The sequence below is a fragment of the Pteropus vampyrus genome, unplaced genomic scaffold (assembly GCF_000151845.1).
Source record: "Pteropus vampyrus isolate Shadow unplaced genomic scaffold, Pvam_2.0 Scaffold22, whole genome shotgun sequence".
Classification (NCBI taxonomy): Eukaryota; Metazoa; Chordata; class Mammalia; order Chiroptera; family Pteropodidae; genus Pteropus; species Pteropus vampyrus.
Genome location: NW_011888803.1, coordinates 8,364,208 through 8,384,075, shown reverse-complemented (window position 1 = coordinate 8,384,075; position 19,868 = coordinate 8,364,208). Strand labels below are relative to the sequence as shown.

Sequence of the window (19,868 nt, the reverse complement as noted above, 5' to 3'; positions counted from 1 at the left end):
ATAATATGACATCTCTGGAAATCAAATTCTTCTCCCAAACTCAGTGTTTATTGTCATTATTGTTGTTGTTCTTTTTGTTTGTTTAGTGACTTTACTGAATTTTATAAAATCTGTATTTTTTGATATGTGTGACCACAAAAGCCTCTACGTGGTCAGCCTACTGGTCAACTAATGATTAGAGAGCGATTGCCTCAAATGCCAGAACCAATAAGTATGCCAGTTTTTCCCAAGCATCTCTGTATACATGTTGCAACAGTCCTTCAATACTCAGCCAGCCATTGACAAATATACCTTAGCCTTAACTTCCTGCTTTCACAGAACCTGAAAGTCAGCCAGAGGAAAGCCTTTAGGGCCATCTGTGGTCTTTCCTATGCATGTGCACCGCCCTATGCACACTCATGGACTTCTAGATTCTCAGGAATATGTCAGAACTTTTTTTTTTCTTTAGAATTGACGTTCGATTATTTTATATTAGTTTCATGTGTATAGTATAGTGGTTAGACGTTTATATAATTTACGAAGTGATCCCCCTGATTAGTATCCACCTGGCACTATAAATGGTTATTACAGTATTATTGACTATATTCCCTATGCTGTACTTTGCAAAGTCTCTATGGATGTCTCATTCCCTAGCTTTCCCTTGTGAGCACTTTGTTAGCTTATTGTTTGCCCCACCTGGTTTCTACTACTTTAGGAAGCCACAAAGTTAAAAGATTTCCTCTAAATGTTTTTGAAAACTGTTTTTTTGCTCTGAGTCAGGTAAAACAAAAACAAGTGGTGTCTTCAAGGGAATCACTAGACAGGTGTCAAATGAAAGCTCCATAAAGCTCACTGTTTTTACTGAAATTGAGCTATTTTTCTTAAATAAATGCTCCTCAGATTGGTGTATTTTGATAATTTCTGTAATTCTGAAAAACTTCATTCTGACATTTTTTTTTCTAGTTTTCTCATTGCGTTTATAGAAGAGAAAACTCTGGGAGTCATTACTCCATCATTTCTGCTGTCTTTTAAATCTCTAATCTTAAATATACATATTTTTAATATTCTGTGTGATGAAAGAACATAGAAATACTTATGCTGCATGCTGAAGTATAGCAGTTGCCTCAAATAAAAGCATTTGTGGATTTGTTTGAGTTGCAAACTGAACTACCTACAACATAAACACCATTTTTACTTGACAGACTAAAAATGTTATTCAGACATGAGTATTCAACAGATGTTTTCTTGAAAATGAATGAAGTGAGCCTGTCATTTCCTAGAAAACAACTGGCAGAATTTGAAGCCAATGATAAAGTTCAGACTTTCAAGCAAAAGTAGGCATTGGGGAAAATTTGTATTTACCACCATAAGTTTGACAGCTTCCCAGTAATTGTGTTTTTCTAATGACATTTGTGATGATGTTAGTGAACATAATTTTTTAGTATTACATAATGAAATATGTCAGTATTTGGAAGATCTACATAATTGCAAGAACTAGTATTTTTCAAGTGACAAGTAAAAGATTCTTTCAAAGTTTAAGCTAAACCAATAGATTTTAAAATAAAAGAGTATAAAAAGTTTGCAGATATGGTTTCAGATTTCATATTTCAACTAACCCTTAAGAAACTACCACTTGTTGAGAAGAAGAGCATGAGATGGGGATGCTCTGGGGTCTGAGCCAGACCTCGAATCCACACTCATATACATGCCCACACCCACCAGGCACCTACAGACACATGGGTACCTGCCAGACCCCATATCTATGCAGGCATTCGCACCTACACACAAGCTCTCACACAAATGGACACTCCTGGACACAGATCCACATGCATGCTCCCTCTGCTCCACCCTCCCCCCAAATAAAGGAAAAGAAAAAAAACTACCACTTGTCAAGTGGTATAGTATCTAAGAAGAATATTCATAATTATCTGAAAAGGTTACTAAAATAATCCTTTTTCCAAGTGCATATCTCTAAATGGTCAAATTTTCTTCAATTATTTCAACTAAAATAACATAATGTTGAATACAGAAGCAGATATGAGATTCTAACTATCTTTTATTAATCCAGACACTAAAGAGATGTACAAAGTATAGCACAGTGACACTCTTCTCACTGATTTTTTTGTTTTGGAAAATATAATTATTTTCATTAAAAATAGTTTATATTAATACAAATAGTTTTAAATTTTATGTTTTAATTTCTACTATGGTAACTATCAAAAGTTATAACTCAGAAATAAAAATTCTTTACATCCCTTAAAATATTTTATTAATAAATATCAATATTTAATTATTAAGAATAAAAGTACAAAAGGATCCTGAGTCTGAAGAGTCTGAGAACTGCTATGCTAGATTTTCTAAGATTAAAGCCCTAATCACAAACCAACTGGAAAATATAAAGGTGGCTATTGTTTAGTACTTAATTTAATTGCCATGTTTAATGCCAATATTTTTGTGTGACTCATGTCTAAAATATGCCCATTCACATAAGCATGATAATCAGAATTATCTAATCTGCACAGAAATTTTCAGGCTAACTCTTTCTGCCTCTTGAATAGGCCATGCTTCTCTGTCTCATGGCCTTTGTGCAAAGTTGTTACCTCTGCCTGGAAAGCCCTCCCACCCCTTCTTCTAACAATTTTTATCAATTCCTCATATCTCAGCTCAGATGTCAGTACCTCAGGGAAGCCTTTCCTGATCCATCCCTCCCAAACCTCTTACATCCAGATTTGATTCAGACTCCCTAATTCCTCTCATAGGCCCATGCATTTTTGTTTCATAACACGTATCACAATTTATATTTATGTATTTTCAAGGTGATTTGATTAATGCCTTTCTCCCCCTCTATATTTAAGCTCCACGAGGACAAGTTTCCTTTTTGCTTACTATTTTATCCTCAATTTGTATCACAGTGTTTGGCAGTATATATATATATATATACACATACATATATACAGAATGAGTCAATTATTTTTCAATATGAAAACCACATATTGAGGCAAGGAAGAGTACATTTTATTGATTGTCCCATCATTTTAAATAGTTTTTCAAATTATCGACCATGAGTTGTGAGCTATCTGTTGAAAACAGTTTCTATTGGATGGACCTTTAAGTAAAAAGATATCTTAGGCGTACAGTCATTCTGAAAAAAAATTATATTGTTTGATTTGCTCACACAGGTGCCATTTCACAGAACTTTCTCCCAGCTTATGCTTCTTAGTTTCCAAGCTTTTTAAAAACTAAAATACAAAAAGACTTACTAATGGTTATGCTGAGTTTTTCTCTAAAAATACTTCTTATTAAATGCAGGAGAGATTGGATTTATATTGTATTATTTCTTTTGGGACTAATGGTACATTTTCCAACTTCAGAAATTGTTTTTAAGACCGCAGAAGTATCAGATTAAACTAATGTGACTACTTCAAGACAGTAGTATTTTATTCTATTTTCCTTCCAAGAATGTAACTGTTAAAAATTACTAGTTATTTTTTTATTCCTCACTTTATAATTTATTAGCTGAAGAGATCATATTTCATTCTTCCACTTGAGTAACTTTTGTGTGTGTTTTCCTGCAGCAAAGACAAATAGTTTTTCATTTAAGGCTCCAGACTTTGGCCCTGTTTTAATTGGGAGACTTTGAGATTTGGATGAAGGCAGCATATTGTCCTTTCAGATAGCCAGGCAATATTTGCAAGATCTGTCTTGCAAACCCCTTTCAGATAAGTCTAGTATACTTTAACAGCAGTGCTTTCAGAATTTATAGCCTTACTTTAGAGCACTCAGTGTTGATCTTATTGCTGATCTCAAATGGTTTTGTTTTACACAGAAACAAATGGATATCAATGCTGCTATTCAAGCCTTGATTGAATCACATACTGCTCTACAGATGGAGGTAATGTTTTGGACTTTATTTACATTGGCACTCTCAATGTACAAATTAAACAGAATATTTTTGGAGGTCAAAATATGGCTTTATCTCAAATATTATATTTAAAACAGACTTTTAAAAATGAAGCCATTTTTAATGACAAAATAAGTGATTTCAATAAATAGAAATATGTACAAAGGATTTTTAAGGAAAATATTTAAAACAAAAATGTAATATTGTTAAAATATTTTTTAATAAGGAATTGGAACTATAGAAGTAAATAGTTAAATAAAGTTGGCCATTTCTTAAAATGGGACCTATCATCACTATTTATATTTCTTATTTAGACTAATTATTCGATGTGTAACTTTTTTAAAAAACATTATGCAGTAGTCATAGTAATTGTTAAGTTTTATATGAGCTTGAAAACTAGACTTTTGAGTATAAATTTAATCTCTTATTTAGGATCAAGATTAATAAAACATACACATATACCTATATTTAAATACACTCCCAACTCATTGCACACAATAGGAATACATTTTTTTTTCTGCCTTGATCCATGTTGATCATTAGAGTTACTGGCTGGTGATGGCTACTCTATGCTTTTTTGCTAATATGATTCTTATGATGACTTGGCAGAGCTATCAGAATACTGAAGTGACTTTAATTGACTACAGTGCAGAGATATTCAAAACCCTGAACTACCTTAGCAATTTACTGCACACCATCAAGAATCCTCTTGGCACAAGAGATAACCCAGCACGAACCTGCAAAGATTTGCTTAACTGTGAACACAAAATGTCAGATGGTAAGTTCTTGGTTTCCTCAAACTCTGATGTATGATTTAATTTCATTATTCCAGTGTTTTTGAGATTTGCAGTGTTTCATTCCAAATATTATTTATTTTGATAAAAAAACTGGCAGAAGGCACTTTAATTTCAAGAACCAGATACTCTTAGAGGGAGATATGCTTCTGATGTCAAAGGATCCTATCTAAGGGCTTACAATACGAAGTTCTTCTAATTAACACCCAGCCTTATGGATGCCTTACTTTTCCCAGTCCACCCCTTACTATATCCCTTGCTTGCACTTTGTTCTTAGAATGTATCACATGATGTTAAAAATTAAAACAGGCAGGGCAAACCTTTGGGTTGGCAGACAGGAGCACCTATCAGGACCACCAAAGTTGGCAACAGAAAGATAGATATCATAGAACCTCCTCCACCACACCTCCTAAAATTATAGTTTTTAAACAAAATGGAATTTAAAAGCCTCATTTCACAATTAGTGACTATGAAGGAAAAGTGGTTTGTTATTCTTGGAATTTTCTTATGCCCTCACTGGTATCCCAATATCCATTAACCAGAGGTACAAAAATGAATTTAGAGTATAACCATCATGGAAAAGTTAAAGCAAGTAGATCAGTCATCATTATCTGATGATAAGTAGGGGAAACCCTGTCTGCTACAATATGTCATTTAATGTTAATTTCTATTTGGTCTATGGTCAGCTGTACAATCAATATTAGTAGCTATCATTTTTTGTTAAAAACTCTAGTCCCAATACAATGACGCATAAGCCTAATTTAAAAAAAAAATTGTTATGTCATTCTGTGGGGTAAATAGTAGTATTATTTTAATTTATATATACATATACACCACACATACACATTCTTGTCCAAAATCATGTTTTCATTCTGCGCAATTAAATATTAACTTTATTTAATAAAATGCTTAATTATATATATATAAATGTAAATAAAACTAAATATATAGTTTGCTTAGATCACTATAACAACTAAAATAATATTTACAGTTATAGTTGCCAATAGTAACTCTAAGTTTGATTCTTTCCCATATTTGAGAGCATAAAAGGGCAATTCTATAGAATTGAAAGCAATGAAAACATTATAAGATAATACAGATCGATGAAAGCTGATTCAAGGTCTGCCTTCCTGATAGGAGAAATAGCTAAGTGGTGTGGATTGCAAGATATCAGAAAAGTCTTATGCCCAAAAATTCTTTCATCACTACGAGACAGTAAGTGCTATTTAGAAACACAAAACAGCAAGGAAGAGGAATATGATAGAAAGTGGAGTGGAGGTGACATTTTAAATATAGTTAGATAAGGCATCTCTGAGAAACTGACATTTGAGCAAAATCAGGAGGTAGTATGTGCAAAAACTACAGGAAATCTAGGGAAAGAGCTTTCTGGGCAGAAAGAATAAAGGCAAAAGCTCTAGGCATATATATTTAGCATATTCTGTGATTAGCAAGAAGACCAGTGTGGCTGGAAGAGAGTGTATAAAGGGGAGACTGGTAGGAAATAAAGTCAAAAAGATATTAAGAAACTAGATTATATAGAATTTTGTTGACTACTCAAAAGATTCCAGCTTTTCCTCTGAATAAAATGAGAAGCTATTAACAGATTTTGAGCAAAGAAATAACATGATTTTACTTAGATTTTTAGAATATTGCTCTGGCTGATGTATTGCAAGTATAATAAAGACAAGAGTAGAAGAAGCCAATGAGAATGCTATTGAAATAATTCAGGTAAAAGATGATGATAGGTTGGACTAGAATTGGTAGCAGGGAAAGGCATAAGAAATGGTCACATCATCTTTGGTTGTGCTTTAAAGTAAAGCCAGCAGTTATTGTTGATAATTTGGATGTGGGTTGTTAACCTAAAAATAAAAGGCCAAAATGAAAGACAACGTGTATTTTTTGAGATCCAAAAGAATAGCTATTCAGGAAGCGCTGATTCAGGCTGAAACCCAAATAGTGTTCCAATTAGGGGGCAAAGACAATGGGTTTTTATGAGAAAAGGAAGAGATATGATTACATGAATAAAAGGAAAGAATTTCTATTGGTGTTAATAAGTCAACAAAGGAATTTCTACAGATGCAAATAAGCTAAGTTATTTTTTAGCTATATGTGGTGGTGCTAATTCTAAAGAATGTCTTTAATTTTCAGGTCAGTAATGAGAATGTCTGTTTTCTTGTTAGCTTTGTAAAGAGTTGTTTGGAATACAACAGTTGGTTTGGCCCAGTTCAAAAGTTATTTTGCCCAATTTAAACATTCCAAAGGTTTGAGGAGTAAGACAGGTAAGGCAATTCTTCTGGGATGGCAGCTTTGACTCCTTTTTGAAGTGGCCTCATTTATATTATTTTTCACAGGGTTATGAGAGAAATAGAGAAATAGAATATAGAGGATGACTCTAAGGTTTTTGACTAGAGACTAGAAGGATAGGGTTGCTGTTAATAGAAATGGAGAAGCCAGTTTGGAGAAAGATCAGGAGTTCTGTTTTGGATATATTTCGTTCGAGATACTGTTAGGCATTCAAGTAAGGATTCAAGTAGGTAGTTGGCTATTCAGGAGAGAGGTCAAGAGAGAGATGGCTAGAGTTAAAAAAATTTTCACTGGGGTAGAGGAAAAAATTACTAAGTAATTTGCATGTAAATAGTATCTAATACCCTGATACTGCTTAAGACTACCTAAAGAGTAGGTAAAGAAAGGAAATTGAAGAGGTCTAAATACTGTGCCTTGGGGCTCTCCAGTGTTTAGAAATCAAGGAGATGAGGGGGAACTAGCAGAGAAAACTTAAGAAGCTATACCTGAGATAGGAGGAAAACTAGATGAATGTGGAGTGATGAAAATTTTTGCCTGAGGAGGAAGGAATCAACTAAGTCAACGTCAAGAAAGGCAAAGACTGAAAAAGGATTCTGGATTTGACAATGTGAAGATCTCTGATCGTCTCACAAGAGAAGTTTAGAGGAATGGTAGTGGTTAAAACCTTATTAGATTTTAAAAGAAAATGCTGGAGCCAGGGAGTTTCCACACCCAGTAATGAAGCAGATAATTCAAATTGCCTGGCTAAATTTAAAAATAAAATTAGGTTAAAGGATTAAATAGCTAATAAAATAGTGAGGAACTTTGAAGCCAAGATTTTGAAGAAAAGAGAGAGATAAACACAATACTTAGAGCTATTTTTTGCCCCGAGTGTATTCAGAAACTGAGTAGTGCTTTTGGTGGCCTCATAAGGTCATGGTCAAAAGTGGAAATATGTGGCTGACCAAAGATACTTAAGTTTTCAAAGGACTCCACTCTAGGAAGAAAACAGACATTCATGCAAATTGTGCATAGCTTTACATCGTTGAAATGGTTCAGAAAAATCTGAAAGTTTCAACTTGGACTAAGATAGTTCCAGATTGCTCATACTGCCATGATACCATCATCCCAGTGCTCAAATTATTTCCACAAATAATTTCTCAGATATAGTTCCCAGCACACAATCAATGATAACCAGGCATACAGGTTGACAAATCATCATGAACGAGAACTGGCAGAAACAACAGACAACAGAAGCACACTCAAAAGAAAAAATAAGAGAGGAAGGATTTGAAACTGAAGGTAAAATAGATAAGAGAAGTCTTATATAACAACACAGTATACTCAAAATAATAAGAAAGAAGGCAGAATATATGTGTGCAAGTACAGATAGGTGGGTAAATGTAATTGTGAAAGCTTATGTAAGTTTTCTTCAAATTGCTTCAGCTATCTCAGTGAAATTGAAGATTATCAATTAAAAATAAGGAGAAAGGAATAGTACAATAAATTTGAGGAGAAAAGAAAAGGTTTTAAATAGTTAATTAAATAGGAGTGACAGAGGAAATGAACTAGAGAAGGATAGATAGTATTGTTGTCTGGCAGGCTTACAAACATTTGCATTTAAAGTAAGCCAGTCAGCATAGTGGTATTTTTCTGCAGCCACATTTACCCATCTTAGCTGCCTAGGCACAGATCAGCACAAAATTGAATGCTCTGAAGGTGGCAAAGAAGGATAAGAAAGACACCTTCCTGACTCCAAATACAATAGTAAACAGGCTGTGGCAGAACTTGAAAGGGCGGCAAGGCAAGCAGTGTCCTCAACGGAGAGCCAGTTTTGTGTTAGAACCTTTAGGCCTACAAAGGTATATTAGGGTACCAGGCTTTATTTATAACTCAGCATATCCTGAAAAAATTACAAAGACCCTACACTTTTTTTACAACATAATGCCTGAATTCAAAGCATTCCACCCCATATAACAATGAGAGTTTGCTTGATGGACAACTTTTTATAAAGAATTTACTGGCTCACATAGTAGTAGGAAACTATTTCTTGGAAGAAACGAGGTTGTAAGCAAAGGTATGTTTACTCCATTACATAAGACAAGAAGCCTGCGTCAGATCCTTCTGCATCAGAAAAATTCAGCTCTAATTTCTACAAATTTGACAAAATGTTCAAAATTCTGAGGAAACGGGGTGAAAAAGGAACTAGGGGGTAGGATCATTTTCACCCCTTTCTTCTATATTTCAATAGATCAGTGATTCTCCAGATGTGGTCCCTGGACCAGAATTAGATTTCGTTGAAATGCAGATTCTCACGCCCCACTCCATACTTAATGAATCAGCCGCTCTGGGGTGGGGGTCCAGCTATCTGTGTTTTCACAGGTGGTTCTAATGCCACTGAAGTTTGAAAACTACTGCGATAGAGGACAGTCCCTTCCTCCTGGAGCTACCAATTCAGCAAATATTCATTTTGAAGAATTAGTAGAATAGTAGATGGGAAAATTCTGAAGTCTAAAATAATGAATTAAAGGAAGCCCAGGATGAGCTAGAGGAATCTTTGCTACTGAGTAAGGGTGGAACAGACAAGAATTTCTACCTATTGTAGAACATGGCATTTGACAAACTCTGATCACCTTGCCTTTGTAACAGAAAAAAACACGGCTACCTCATTCAGAAATTTCTGTCCTTTGCAGTTGGAATAAGGTGCAGTTTCAATACTCTGAGTCCATTACTCAGGAATTAAGATGCTAGCTTAATACGTTTTCGGCCTTAGTATTTCTTGTAGACTAACTTTAGGGCCCATTCGATTTTCCTAGGCCTCAGTGGAGGCAAAGGTTGGCAGTCTTACACTGCCTATAGGGACTTCAGTTTTTCCCACTTACAAATCTGATGAAGAAAGCACCAAAGTGATAACCATTTAACTGTATAGTTATCTTTATGAAAACAAAAACTATTGTTACTGTATTATTTTTATTTTAATTATCATAGATACATTTTATCACAGGGAGATTGAAGAAGTTGCTTTTATTTTTTAAGTATATATATTCAACAGAAATATACACATATACCACATTAAGTGTAACTTTTCTATTAACCATGTTACTTTATACAATTTGCTTTAAACTGCTGTGCTCATCTTATCTGTAGAATGAAGTAATAAATTCAGCCATTCTTTCATTTTTTATTAAAATTATGAAATGCCCTTAAATTGATAGGTATGTGAAAAATACAATATTTTCAGTATTAATTTTATATAATTCTTGCAGCTTCCATTTATTCACAAAATATAAATATATTTATAATCTAAGTTTTTTTACAGGTAAAACAAAATATATATTTAAAGTATCATGATAATGTGTAAGAATGGTTCAAATATATTTTAGTATGACATTTAAATATCTTTATGTTTTACAATAAATTAATAGGGAAGTACTGGATTGATCCAAATCTCGGATGCCCTTCAGATGCCATTGAGGTTTTTTGCAATTTTAGTGCTGGTGGTCAGACATGTGTATCTCCTGTTTCTGTGACAAAGGTATGCACTGAACTTTAGAATGCATGTCAGTATTTGCCCAGTATCAGTAAACAATGACTTTTAAAATTCTGTCACTTTAAGTATGATTTTATGAATAGAAGCAAGGTACCATTCTCTACCATAGGTAAGAAAGAAATTTTTTGTTTTTAAAAAATGATCCTAGTAAATCTCGACATTTTGATTGTGCATTTTTATGACTGGCTTACCTTGGCTCACTCTATTGATTATGCTTTTTAAGTTTCTTTTAAAAATGTGGGGCATATGTTTTTATGCACACACATACATTAGAAAATCCCCAAACAGCTGCAGAGTTTGTAATCAGTAATCAGTTTCCTAAAGTTTTACTGAAAATTACAACATCATTAAAAAAAGAATTTTGCCACAAAACTTGCCTTTTTTGGTGACAGCAAAAATAACCTGCCTTAAACATCCATTGACTATAATTTAAAACTCTTTTCAAGTATAATTCTATAAACCAAATTTTTTAAATGATTGGAAGTTCGTTTGGTATAACACTGGGTATTACAACAAGCATTTATAAAATCTAAAGCTTAGTTCTACTTATGACATATTTAAAAAAGCAAAACTGCATTTCTTTATTTTTCTGGTTTAAATCAGTTTGGTATTATCAAGAACTTATTTCTCATTGACAAAGAACTGATATACAAGCCTATTGTGTGTTTTGTCCCTTACATAAGGCAGCAGTTAAAATGTGCCATCCATTAGTCCGACTTCTTATCGTTAGCCTGCTCTCTCCTCCTACAATATCTCCCTTTATTCATTCCCTTCATCTCAATAGTCATTCACCATTATTGCCCGCAAAGCAGAGGAAGTAAGGATTTTTCTATTTTTAGGAAATCTGTTTACCACTATTGAAAAGAAGCATGATAGTCATACTTCCCAAATATCCACATGATCATCTTCACTCTCTTAGATTTGGGCCAGAATTTTTATTTGGATTAGCATAGAAGAAAGGCCGAGGCGAGGGGTGAGGGGCGGGGGGCGGGGGAGGGATGGGAGAGTGGAAGGGAAGTAGGAGCAGTAAAAGAGATGCACTTTAATTCTTTCCTTTACTGAATTAGTTCTCCCATCTCTCCTATCAATAAACTCAACCTGAGAAAGACTGAGCAGATAGTGGAAGAAGAGTAGACTTGGAATCAGGAACCTGGGTTCTAGTTTGTATTCCTCTAATTACCTGAGAAATGATACTGTAAGCCACCAGAGAGCCTAGTCTGTGCCAGATATTATGCTAGATAAATGACACTTGGCACCTCAAATCCTCAAAACGATCCTGTCATGGTAATGGTACCCAACTTGACCAGCAAGGAGACTAAAGCTCAGAAAAGTTAAATATGTTATGTTTGTGATTCTCATCTATTAAATTAAGGCACTTAAATTACTTAAACTCTAATGTTCCCTATGACAGTCCTTTGTGTTTTCATCCTATGCTCTTCCTTTGCCCTTTCTCTCTTTTCCTGGGCTTTTCCTTTTTATATTGTTGTCATTTTATTTTATTTTCTTCTCTGTTACTTCATAACCGATATTTTTCTAATTTTGTTTGGAAATTAATATAAATTCCTCAGTAGAAACCATTTATATTTGTTATGACCACATCCCTGAGTGAATAATGCTAAAATAATAATAGTAATAATAATAATATGTCTAAAACTAAAGAAAAATATTCTTTGCCTAAGCCTTGAAAATATACAATCAGACCTTTTTCTTGCAATTTTGCCCTATATTTTTCACCTTATTAGTTAATGCTTATTTGTGCATTCATTCATTCAATAAACATTTATTGATGACTCATTATATGACTGTAACTGCATTAGAGTTGGCAGCACAAAGAATAAAATTCTGTCCTTGTCTTTAAAGGCTCTCATAGTTAAAGTTACTCACCCCAGCTATTATTACAACTTGTAACTTATGTTTGAAAACAAAAAAATACCTTCAAATGGAAGTATAAAGGCAATTTCTTACTTTTATGAAAAAATTATTAAAGCATTAATCAACAACAAATTACTAATGCATTTTAGATAACATTATAAAAATTACTTTTGTTTTTTTTGTCTTATCTGATAGCCTAGTGGTACACTGAAGCCAGTTCAGACTGGCTCAGGAGAGCCTATAGTTAACATCTCCCAACTTCATGTTTAATGGCACCACCTTTATAGCCTGAAATCAGCTATGGTGAGAATATTTATACCATGAAAACCAAAAAATCTGTAAATCAGAGATTCACACACACACACACACACACACACACACCACCTCTGAAAGAGCCAGTGGTTAAGCATTTGCTAGCACACTAATGACTGGCATTTAAATGCCAAGAAAAGTAGCTTTCTCAAGGCTGCCTTTCAAGGACTTTCCTCAAATTTTCCAAACTACAAGTTCATCAATTGCCACATCTTATAACCTGCATATTGTTTCCATGACATTAGTTGGAGTTTGGAGTTGGAAAAGTCCAGATGAATTTCCTTCATTTACTGAGCTCAGAAGCCACCCAAATCATCACCATTCACTGTCTAAACACTCCAGTGTGGACAAGTGCTCAGACAAGTGGCTCCGGATTGCCTATTGGTTTCAAGGGATGGAATGGCCACATTTTTGAAGAAAACACTCTACTTGAACCTAAAGTACTTTCAGATGACTGCAAGGTAAGGGAATGGCACTTTTAGAATTTTTCAATTTAACTAACTTAAAATTTATAAAATTATCAAATTAAAATGTGAGTAAGCCTTTAATTGTAAACTGCAACTATATAAGGGTAGTAAGTTTTAATGTGCTGATTTGTAATAACTATACATTTTTTAGAATCAATCATTTGCTTAAATCCTATCTTGTCAACTTTTGTCACACCCATTGGTCATCCATGATTTTTACATGCAAAACAGGTATTAATACTTTAATTTTTATTTTCTATCTGAAATAATTATATCACACCTGGATGGAGAGATAGATGATTGATAGAAAGATAGATAAATAGATAGATAAATAGATAGATAGATAGATAGATAGATAGATAGATAGATAGATACATAGATACATAGATAGATACATAGATACATAGATAGATACATAGAGCAAACATATAGATAAATAGGTTTCTATATTTTTCACCACTGTGATTCTGCATCTCATTATTTCATGGAAGATAGATTATAGAGGCAAGTCAGTTTTATTTCATCGTGTCAGTCCCTACACCTGATGTCAAATATGGTTACAATTGCAGATTGACTGGCCCTACCAATCAATATTTGAATCATAGACCATTTTTCCTATTAAAATTAAATTATAAAAGTTAAGAACAACTTATAATTTTAAAACATTGTGTTATAGAGCAAGTATTGACAATCTATGGTTCACAGACCAAATCCAGCCCACCACTTGTTTCTGTAAATAAATGTTATTAGAACAGAGCCGCATTCATTTGTTTACTTATTATGTATGGCTGTTATCACACTACAATGAGTAAATGCAACAGACTGTATGCTCCACAAAACCTATGTTTACTATCTAGCCCTTTACAGAAGCATTTTCCAACCCCTGTTATAGAGAATAGAGTTGCTCTCTTTACATGCATATTATTAATGACTTCGAGTGGCTTGATTTCCTGTTCTTGTGTAGTATGAAGCCCATGATTTAATATCTGTTATCATTTCCAGGGAAATGTTTTTATAACATTTCGTTTCCGGCAAACAGTGCTTGGGTATTTGAAAAATCTTAGGCAAACTGTCAGAAGTAGGTGGCTCATTCTCTGTAAGCAAAGATCAATATTACCAACAAATTCATTTAACTTTTACAATTTTGTCCAAAAACTTTCAGTGACACTACTGTCTCGAAGACACAATCCAAACCTATCAGCTCTCTATTCAGCACTTAGGATCCAACCTACCAAACTAATCTATTCTTCATCATCATCACTATCATCACCATCTCAACAATTCCTACTGTTAGTTATTATATGGCAGATACCATGTATTACATACATTATTTTATTTAATTATAACAGCTTTGTGAAAAAATTATTAGTCTCATTTTATAGGTAAGAAAATGAAGGCAGAGAGATGTTAAGTAACTTGCTTGCATAACTAGCTAGTGTATGCAACTCCAAAGCTTATGCCACATTCTACTGCTAGGGACTTTTAATTGAAATCTCATTTAATCTTTACAACCCTGTGAGGTAGTTTTTTATTATTCCCATATTACATGTGAGGAGAATGATAGTACCTGAATTTCTATAAAAATCTCTTCCAGGACAAAATCTGTACACTTAAACCCCATGTTACACTTATTTTCACAACCACCTTCTACTTTTCCAATTCTTTTTTGTTGTTTTGTTTTGTTTTGTTTTGTTTTGTTTTGTTTTGTTTTGTTTTGTTTTGTTTTGTTTTGTTTTGTTTTACTCATGTCATTTCTTTTCTCTGAAATGCCCTTCTCTTGCTCTCTAACCAAGTGGAAATTTTAGGCATACTTTAAGGCCCATCTTAAATTCTGAATTCTCAATTCAGGAAACTTTCCCTGACTACTCCAGTTGGAAATGAGGAATTTAGCACTCACTGTCTACATTATTTATATTATACTTACCATATGTGGTCTTCTATTATAGCTATTTGTTTATGTTTTTTCTCTCACCCATTAGATTTATAAGCTGCTGGAATTCGGAAGCCAGAACTAATTTATTCATCTTTATATTTCCCAAGCACTGTAAGAAAATAGAGGATTACATCTTACTTGTGCCAAATATACTTAGTGTTTAATAAATATTTCTTGACAGATTTAATAAGTTAAATGTAACAGTGTCTTACACAAAGAACTCTAGTTCTAGTTATACCACCAGGCTTATGACTTTAGTAATTTATCTTCAGTAAGTTTCAGTTGCCAAAACTTAAAATGGAATTTATAGCTTAAATAATCTCTAAAATTTCTTCAAATTTCAAAATTTATCCCATGATAATCCTGTGAACGAGTAAGTGAATAAACTTCTGAAAGCTTCACAAAACTAGTCAATTATGTTTCTCTATTTTGTCTTATTGAATCTTAATCATTGGTAAATTAATGATAGTTTTTATTCCATAATAGAATTTATCAGAAACAAAAGAGCATACAGTAATAAGAGAAACAGAAAGGCCTAGAAAGAAGAAAGGAAAGAAAGAAACTATATAAATAGTAACCATAAAATGGAAAAAAAGGAACCCAAAAGATAATTTAACAGAATTATAATTTACTTCTGACTGAAGCAATTCTGGTTTAAAGTACAGAGAGGTTGAGATAACTCATTTCCTTTCATCCAAAGAAAATGCCCATCCTGAAGAATCATTCCCAAATAAAGGAACACAGAACAAGTAGGTATTAATCATATTAGAAATAGTGCAGCTTTTTATTTTATATCTGGTCCAGTGATTCACAGACAATAGCAGCAGAAAGCTAGCCTTAGCCTCTGAAACTGAAAAATCAGATCACACAGTACAGTTTAGAGAAAACGGTAAGTACATGTTTTTAATTACTCACAGTAATTGTTACCATTTATTGAGCACTGTGCCAGGCATTGTTCTACACACTTTCCGTTCATTATGTCTAATCCTCAAAATAAGCCCACGTTGTCTATAAAAAGCATTGCCTGCTGAGAATGACTGTTAATGAAACAATTACTTATTAAAGCATTTTGTTCTTATTTTACAGATTCAAGATGGCAGCTGGCATAAGGCAAAATTCCTTTTTCATACCCAGGACCCTAATCAACTTCCACTAATTGAAATACAAAAAGTTCTTCATCTCAGAACTGAACAAAAATACTACATTGAAAGCAGTTCTGTATGCTTTCTCTAAAATCTCTGAATTAGTTCCGAATTCAAGCTGTTGACCAGGTAATTGCTGCAGAGGGAAAAATACAGACAGAAAGATACCATCATTATGAAATGCATGGAATAAAGCATTGGCTATATTTTAAAGAATCTCAGGAAGAAAAAAGACTTCCTCCTAAGAAGGAGAAAAGGCATTCTTTAAAGGACTATAATTGATAAAGTATTTAATTCTTTTAAAAAATATATTGACCTGAATTTCCTTAGAGAATCCTTAGAACCAAAAATTTATAAACATGGAATTCTTCAGGGTATCCTATATTTTTGGACTGTCTGAGAACAAAGTACCCATTAGACAGCTGGAGATGCAGAGCACTATGGAGCAATACAGGCTAATGTTCCCAAATGTGCAATGCTTCTGTCTAAAAATGATAAGCCACAGTGTAATATGTCTTATTTTCCCAAATACTAAGCTGTATTCAGGTCCCCAATGGGCATATACATCTTAGCTGGTGGTACACTACCTCTTATGTGTTGCCTTTTTGTGTTGCTTGGTGCTTTTTCTAAAAAAGGTGCTTGTGGCTTTTGTAGACAATTTTATTTCTTTTTTTGTCTTTGTCATTCTTTAAGAGTATATGTACTGGTTACATCAAGGTATGTTTTGGTTGTTAGTACTTATTTTAATTTCTTTGGTCACATACTTAAAACAAGTAAAACATTATTTATGTGAAATCCTTGATCTATTTTAAAATTCTCTTTGTGGATATGGAATCAAAGCCGATACATTGTGACCTGTGCTTATGAACAAGAGAATTGGGAGGTTTCTTTTGTTTTTGTTTTATTTTTTAAATTGTTGTAAAAATTGTTATAGGCCAGCTACATCCAGTAGTAGGTTTGGGTTAGAGTTTGAGAGTTGTGATATACTATTTTTTAAAATCCATGATCATCTGGAATGATACTTTGTGTATATATATTTTGTAAAGTTTTGATTCAGCAAATCTTTTGAAATTGCTGCTGTTTTAAATTATAATAACTTTATATTTGTGCTTCATAGTAATTACATGTTTTGTAGTATTCATTGATTTTCTTTCACTGTTCTTAAATATAATTTGTTGGGACCTAATTTACCAGTCATCAAAGCAACATCCAGGGGAAAAAAAAAAACAACAGTCTTTTGCCCTTTAAAATAGATTCAGCCAATTCAGACTTTCCTTGTTTTCAGAGAATGTTCTGTATTAAAAGAAAAATGTTATACCTTTGGTATATAGAAAAGCTTGTACATCCATTATAAACATACCTTTAGCCATAGCAAACCACAATTATCTATAATAAAAATGTGCTTTAAATCTGTTTTGGTTGTATTTGTTTTTTTCTTTTATTGCTATATTCTTTTATTATGTATGATAGCCTCTCTGGGATAGCCCTTCTCTATTATGTATACATTATTAGAAAGTATCTGTTCCATACCTATTAAAGGACCATAGAGCCTATTTCTTATTTGCACATAATGGTGTCATAGCGCAGAAATAAACCGTCCCATATGTGGTCAATTGATTTTCAACAAGGATGCCAAGACCATTCAATGGGAAAGGACAGTTTTTTCAACAAATGCTGCTGGGAAAACTGGATATCCACATGCAAAAGAATGAAGTTGGACCCTTACTTTACATCAGGGGTCCTCAACCCCCAGGCCATGGACCAGTACTAGTCTGTGGCCTGTTAGGAACCAGGCCACACAGCAGGAGGTGAGCCGTGGGAGAGCCAGCAAAGCTTCATCTGTATTTTCAACTGCTCCCCAGTGCTAGATCTCCACCCCAGCTCCACCTCAGGTCATCAAGTATTAGATTCCCATAGGAGCACCAGTCCCTGGTGCCAAAAATGTTGGGGACCGCTACTTTATGTCATATACAAAAATCAACTCAAAATGGATTAAAGTCCTAAATGTAAGAGCTAAAACTATAAAACTTTTAGAAAAAACATAGGGGAAAGCCTTCAAGACATTGGATTTGGCAATGACTTCTCAGAGATGACACCAAAAGTACAATCAACAAAGTAAACAATGAATTGAACTACATCAAAATTAAAAGCTTCCGTACGTCAAAAGACACTATCAAGAGAGTGAAAAGATATCCCACAGAATGGGGATAAAAGACTGCAAATCATGTATCTGATAAGGGATTACTATCCAGAATATAAGAACTCACACAACTCAAACAAACAAACCAAAAAAAAGACAACCCAACTGAAAAATAGGCAAAGGATTTAATAGACCTTCCTCCAAAGAAGAAATACAAATTGCCAATAAATGGAAGGATGCTCAATGTCACTAGTCATTAGGAAAATGCAAATCAACACCATAGTTAGATACCACTTCACACCCATTATGGTGGCTGATATCCTAAAAAAAGAAAGAAAAATAACAAATGTTGGTGAGGATGCATAGAAATTGGAACCCTGTACATTGCTGGTGGGAATATAAAATGGTGCAGCTATAGTAAAAAAATAGTTTAGAGTTCCTCGAAAGTTAAACACAGAATTACCATATGATCTAGAAATTCTACTTCATGTATATATACCCAAAAGAATTGAAAGAATGGAATGAAGTAAATATTTGTACACTAGTGTTCATAGGGGTATTATTTAGAATAGCCAAAACATGAAAACAATCTAAATGTGCATCAACAGAGGAATTGATAAACAAAATGTGGTGTGTACATACAATGGAAAATTATTCAGCCTTAAAAAGGAATGAAATTCTGATATCTGCAACAACATTGATGTACCTTGAAACATTTTGCTAAGTTAAATAAACCAAACAAAAAAGGACAAATATTGTATGATTCCACATCTGAAGTACCAAGAATAAACAAATTTATAGACAGAAAATACAATAGAGGTTACTACTAGAAGCTGGATGATGTGAGAATGGAGAATTGTTTTGGAAGAGTATAGAGTTTCTGTTTGGGGTGATGACAAAGTTCTGGAGATGGATGGTAATGCTGATTATATAACAATATGAATGTACTTAATGCAACTGAATTGTACATTTTAAGTGGTTAAAATGACCTATTTTGTATTGTATATTTCACCACAACTTTTTAATGGGGCTATGGCAAAGATATCTGATTACCTGCTTAAGGAACATAGAAATGGTTTTAAAACAGAGCAGAGGTTGATTTTAAATGAAAGAAATCATAGTTCATACTCAAATTTCAGTCTTCATGCTATGCTTTCTGTTACCCACCCCACCCCCAAATAAACTCATTTCACAGTCATAAATGATTTTCTTAGATATCATTTAAGAAATAGGTATAAAATGAAAACACCTTACTTTGTTTTGTGTTCCTAAAAATATTAAAGAAATGTTCAATCAACATAATCATAAACAGCATAATATAGTAGTTGAGTACTCTGAGGAGTAGCTATATGACTTTGAGTGCATTATACATTGCCTCAGTTTCTTCACTATAAAATGGGGATAATAAAAGTATGTATTAGGTTTTCCAGAAAAACAGAACCAGTAGGAGAGATGGAGAACAAGAGAGATATAGAGATAGATTTTATATTATAAT

General features: G+C 33.4%; 1 protein-coding gene across 1 annotated transcript in view; it reads left to right on the top strand.

Moving 5' to 3' along the window:
- Positions 1-17,646, top strand: part of COL24A1 (collagen type XXIV alpha 1 chain) — a 309,537-nt gene extending 291,891 nt beyond the window's left edge. Inside the window, exons 57-61 of the mRNA XM_023528131.1 lie at positions 3,806-3,871; positions 4,490-4,658; positions 10,383-10,492; positions 12,937-13,152; positions 16,178-17,646. Of these exons, the coding sequence (XP_023383899.1) occupies positions 3,806-3,871; positions 4,490-4,658; positions 10,383-10,492; positions 12,937-13,152; positions 16,178-16,324 (708 nt within the window). The 3' untranslated portion in view covers positions 16,325-17,646. The remainder of the gene's footprint in view (positions 1-3,805; positions 3,872-4,489; positions 4,659-10,382; positions 10,493-12,936; positions 13,153-16,177) is intronic.
- The last annotated feature ends 2,222 nt before the right edge of the window (positions 17,647-19,868 follow it).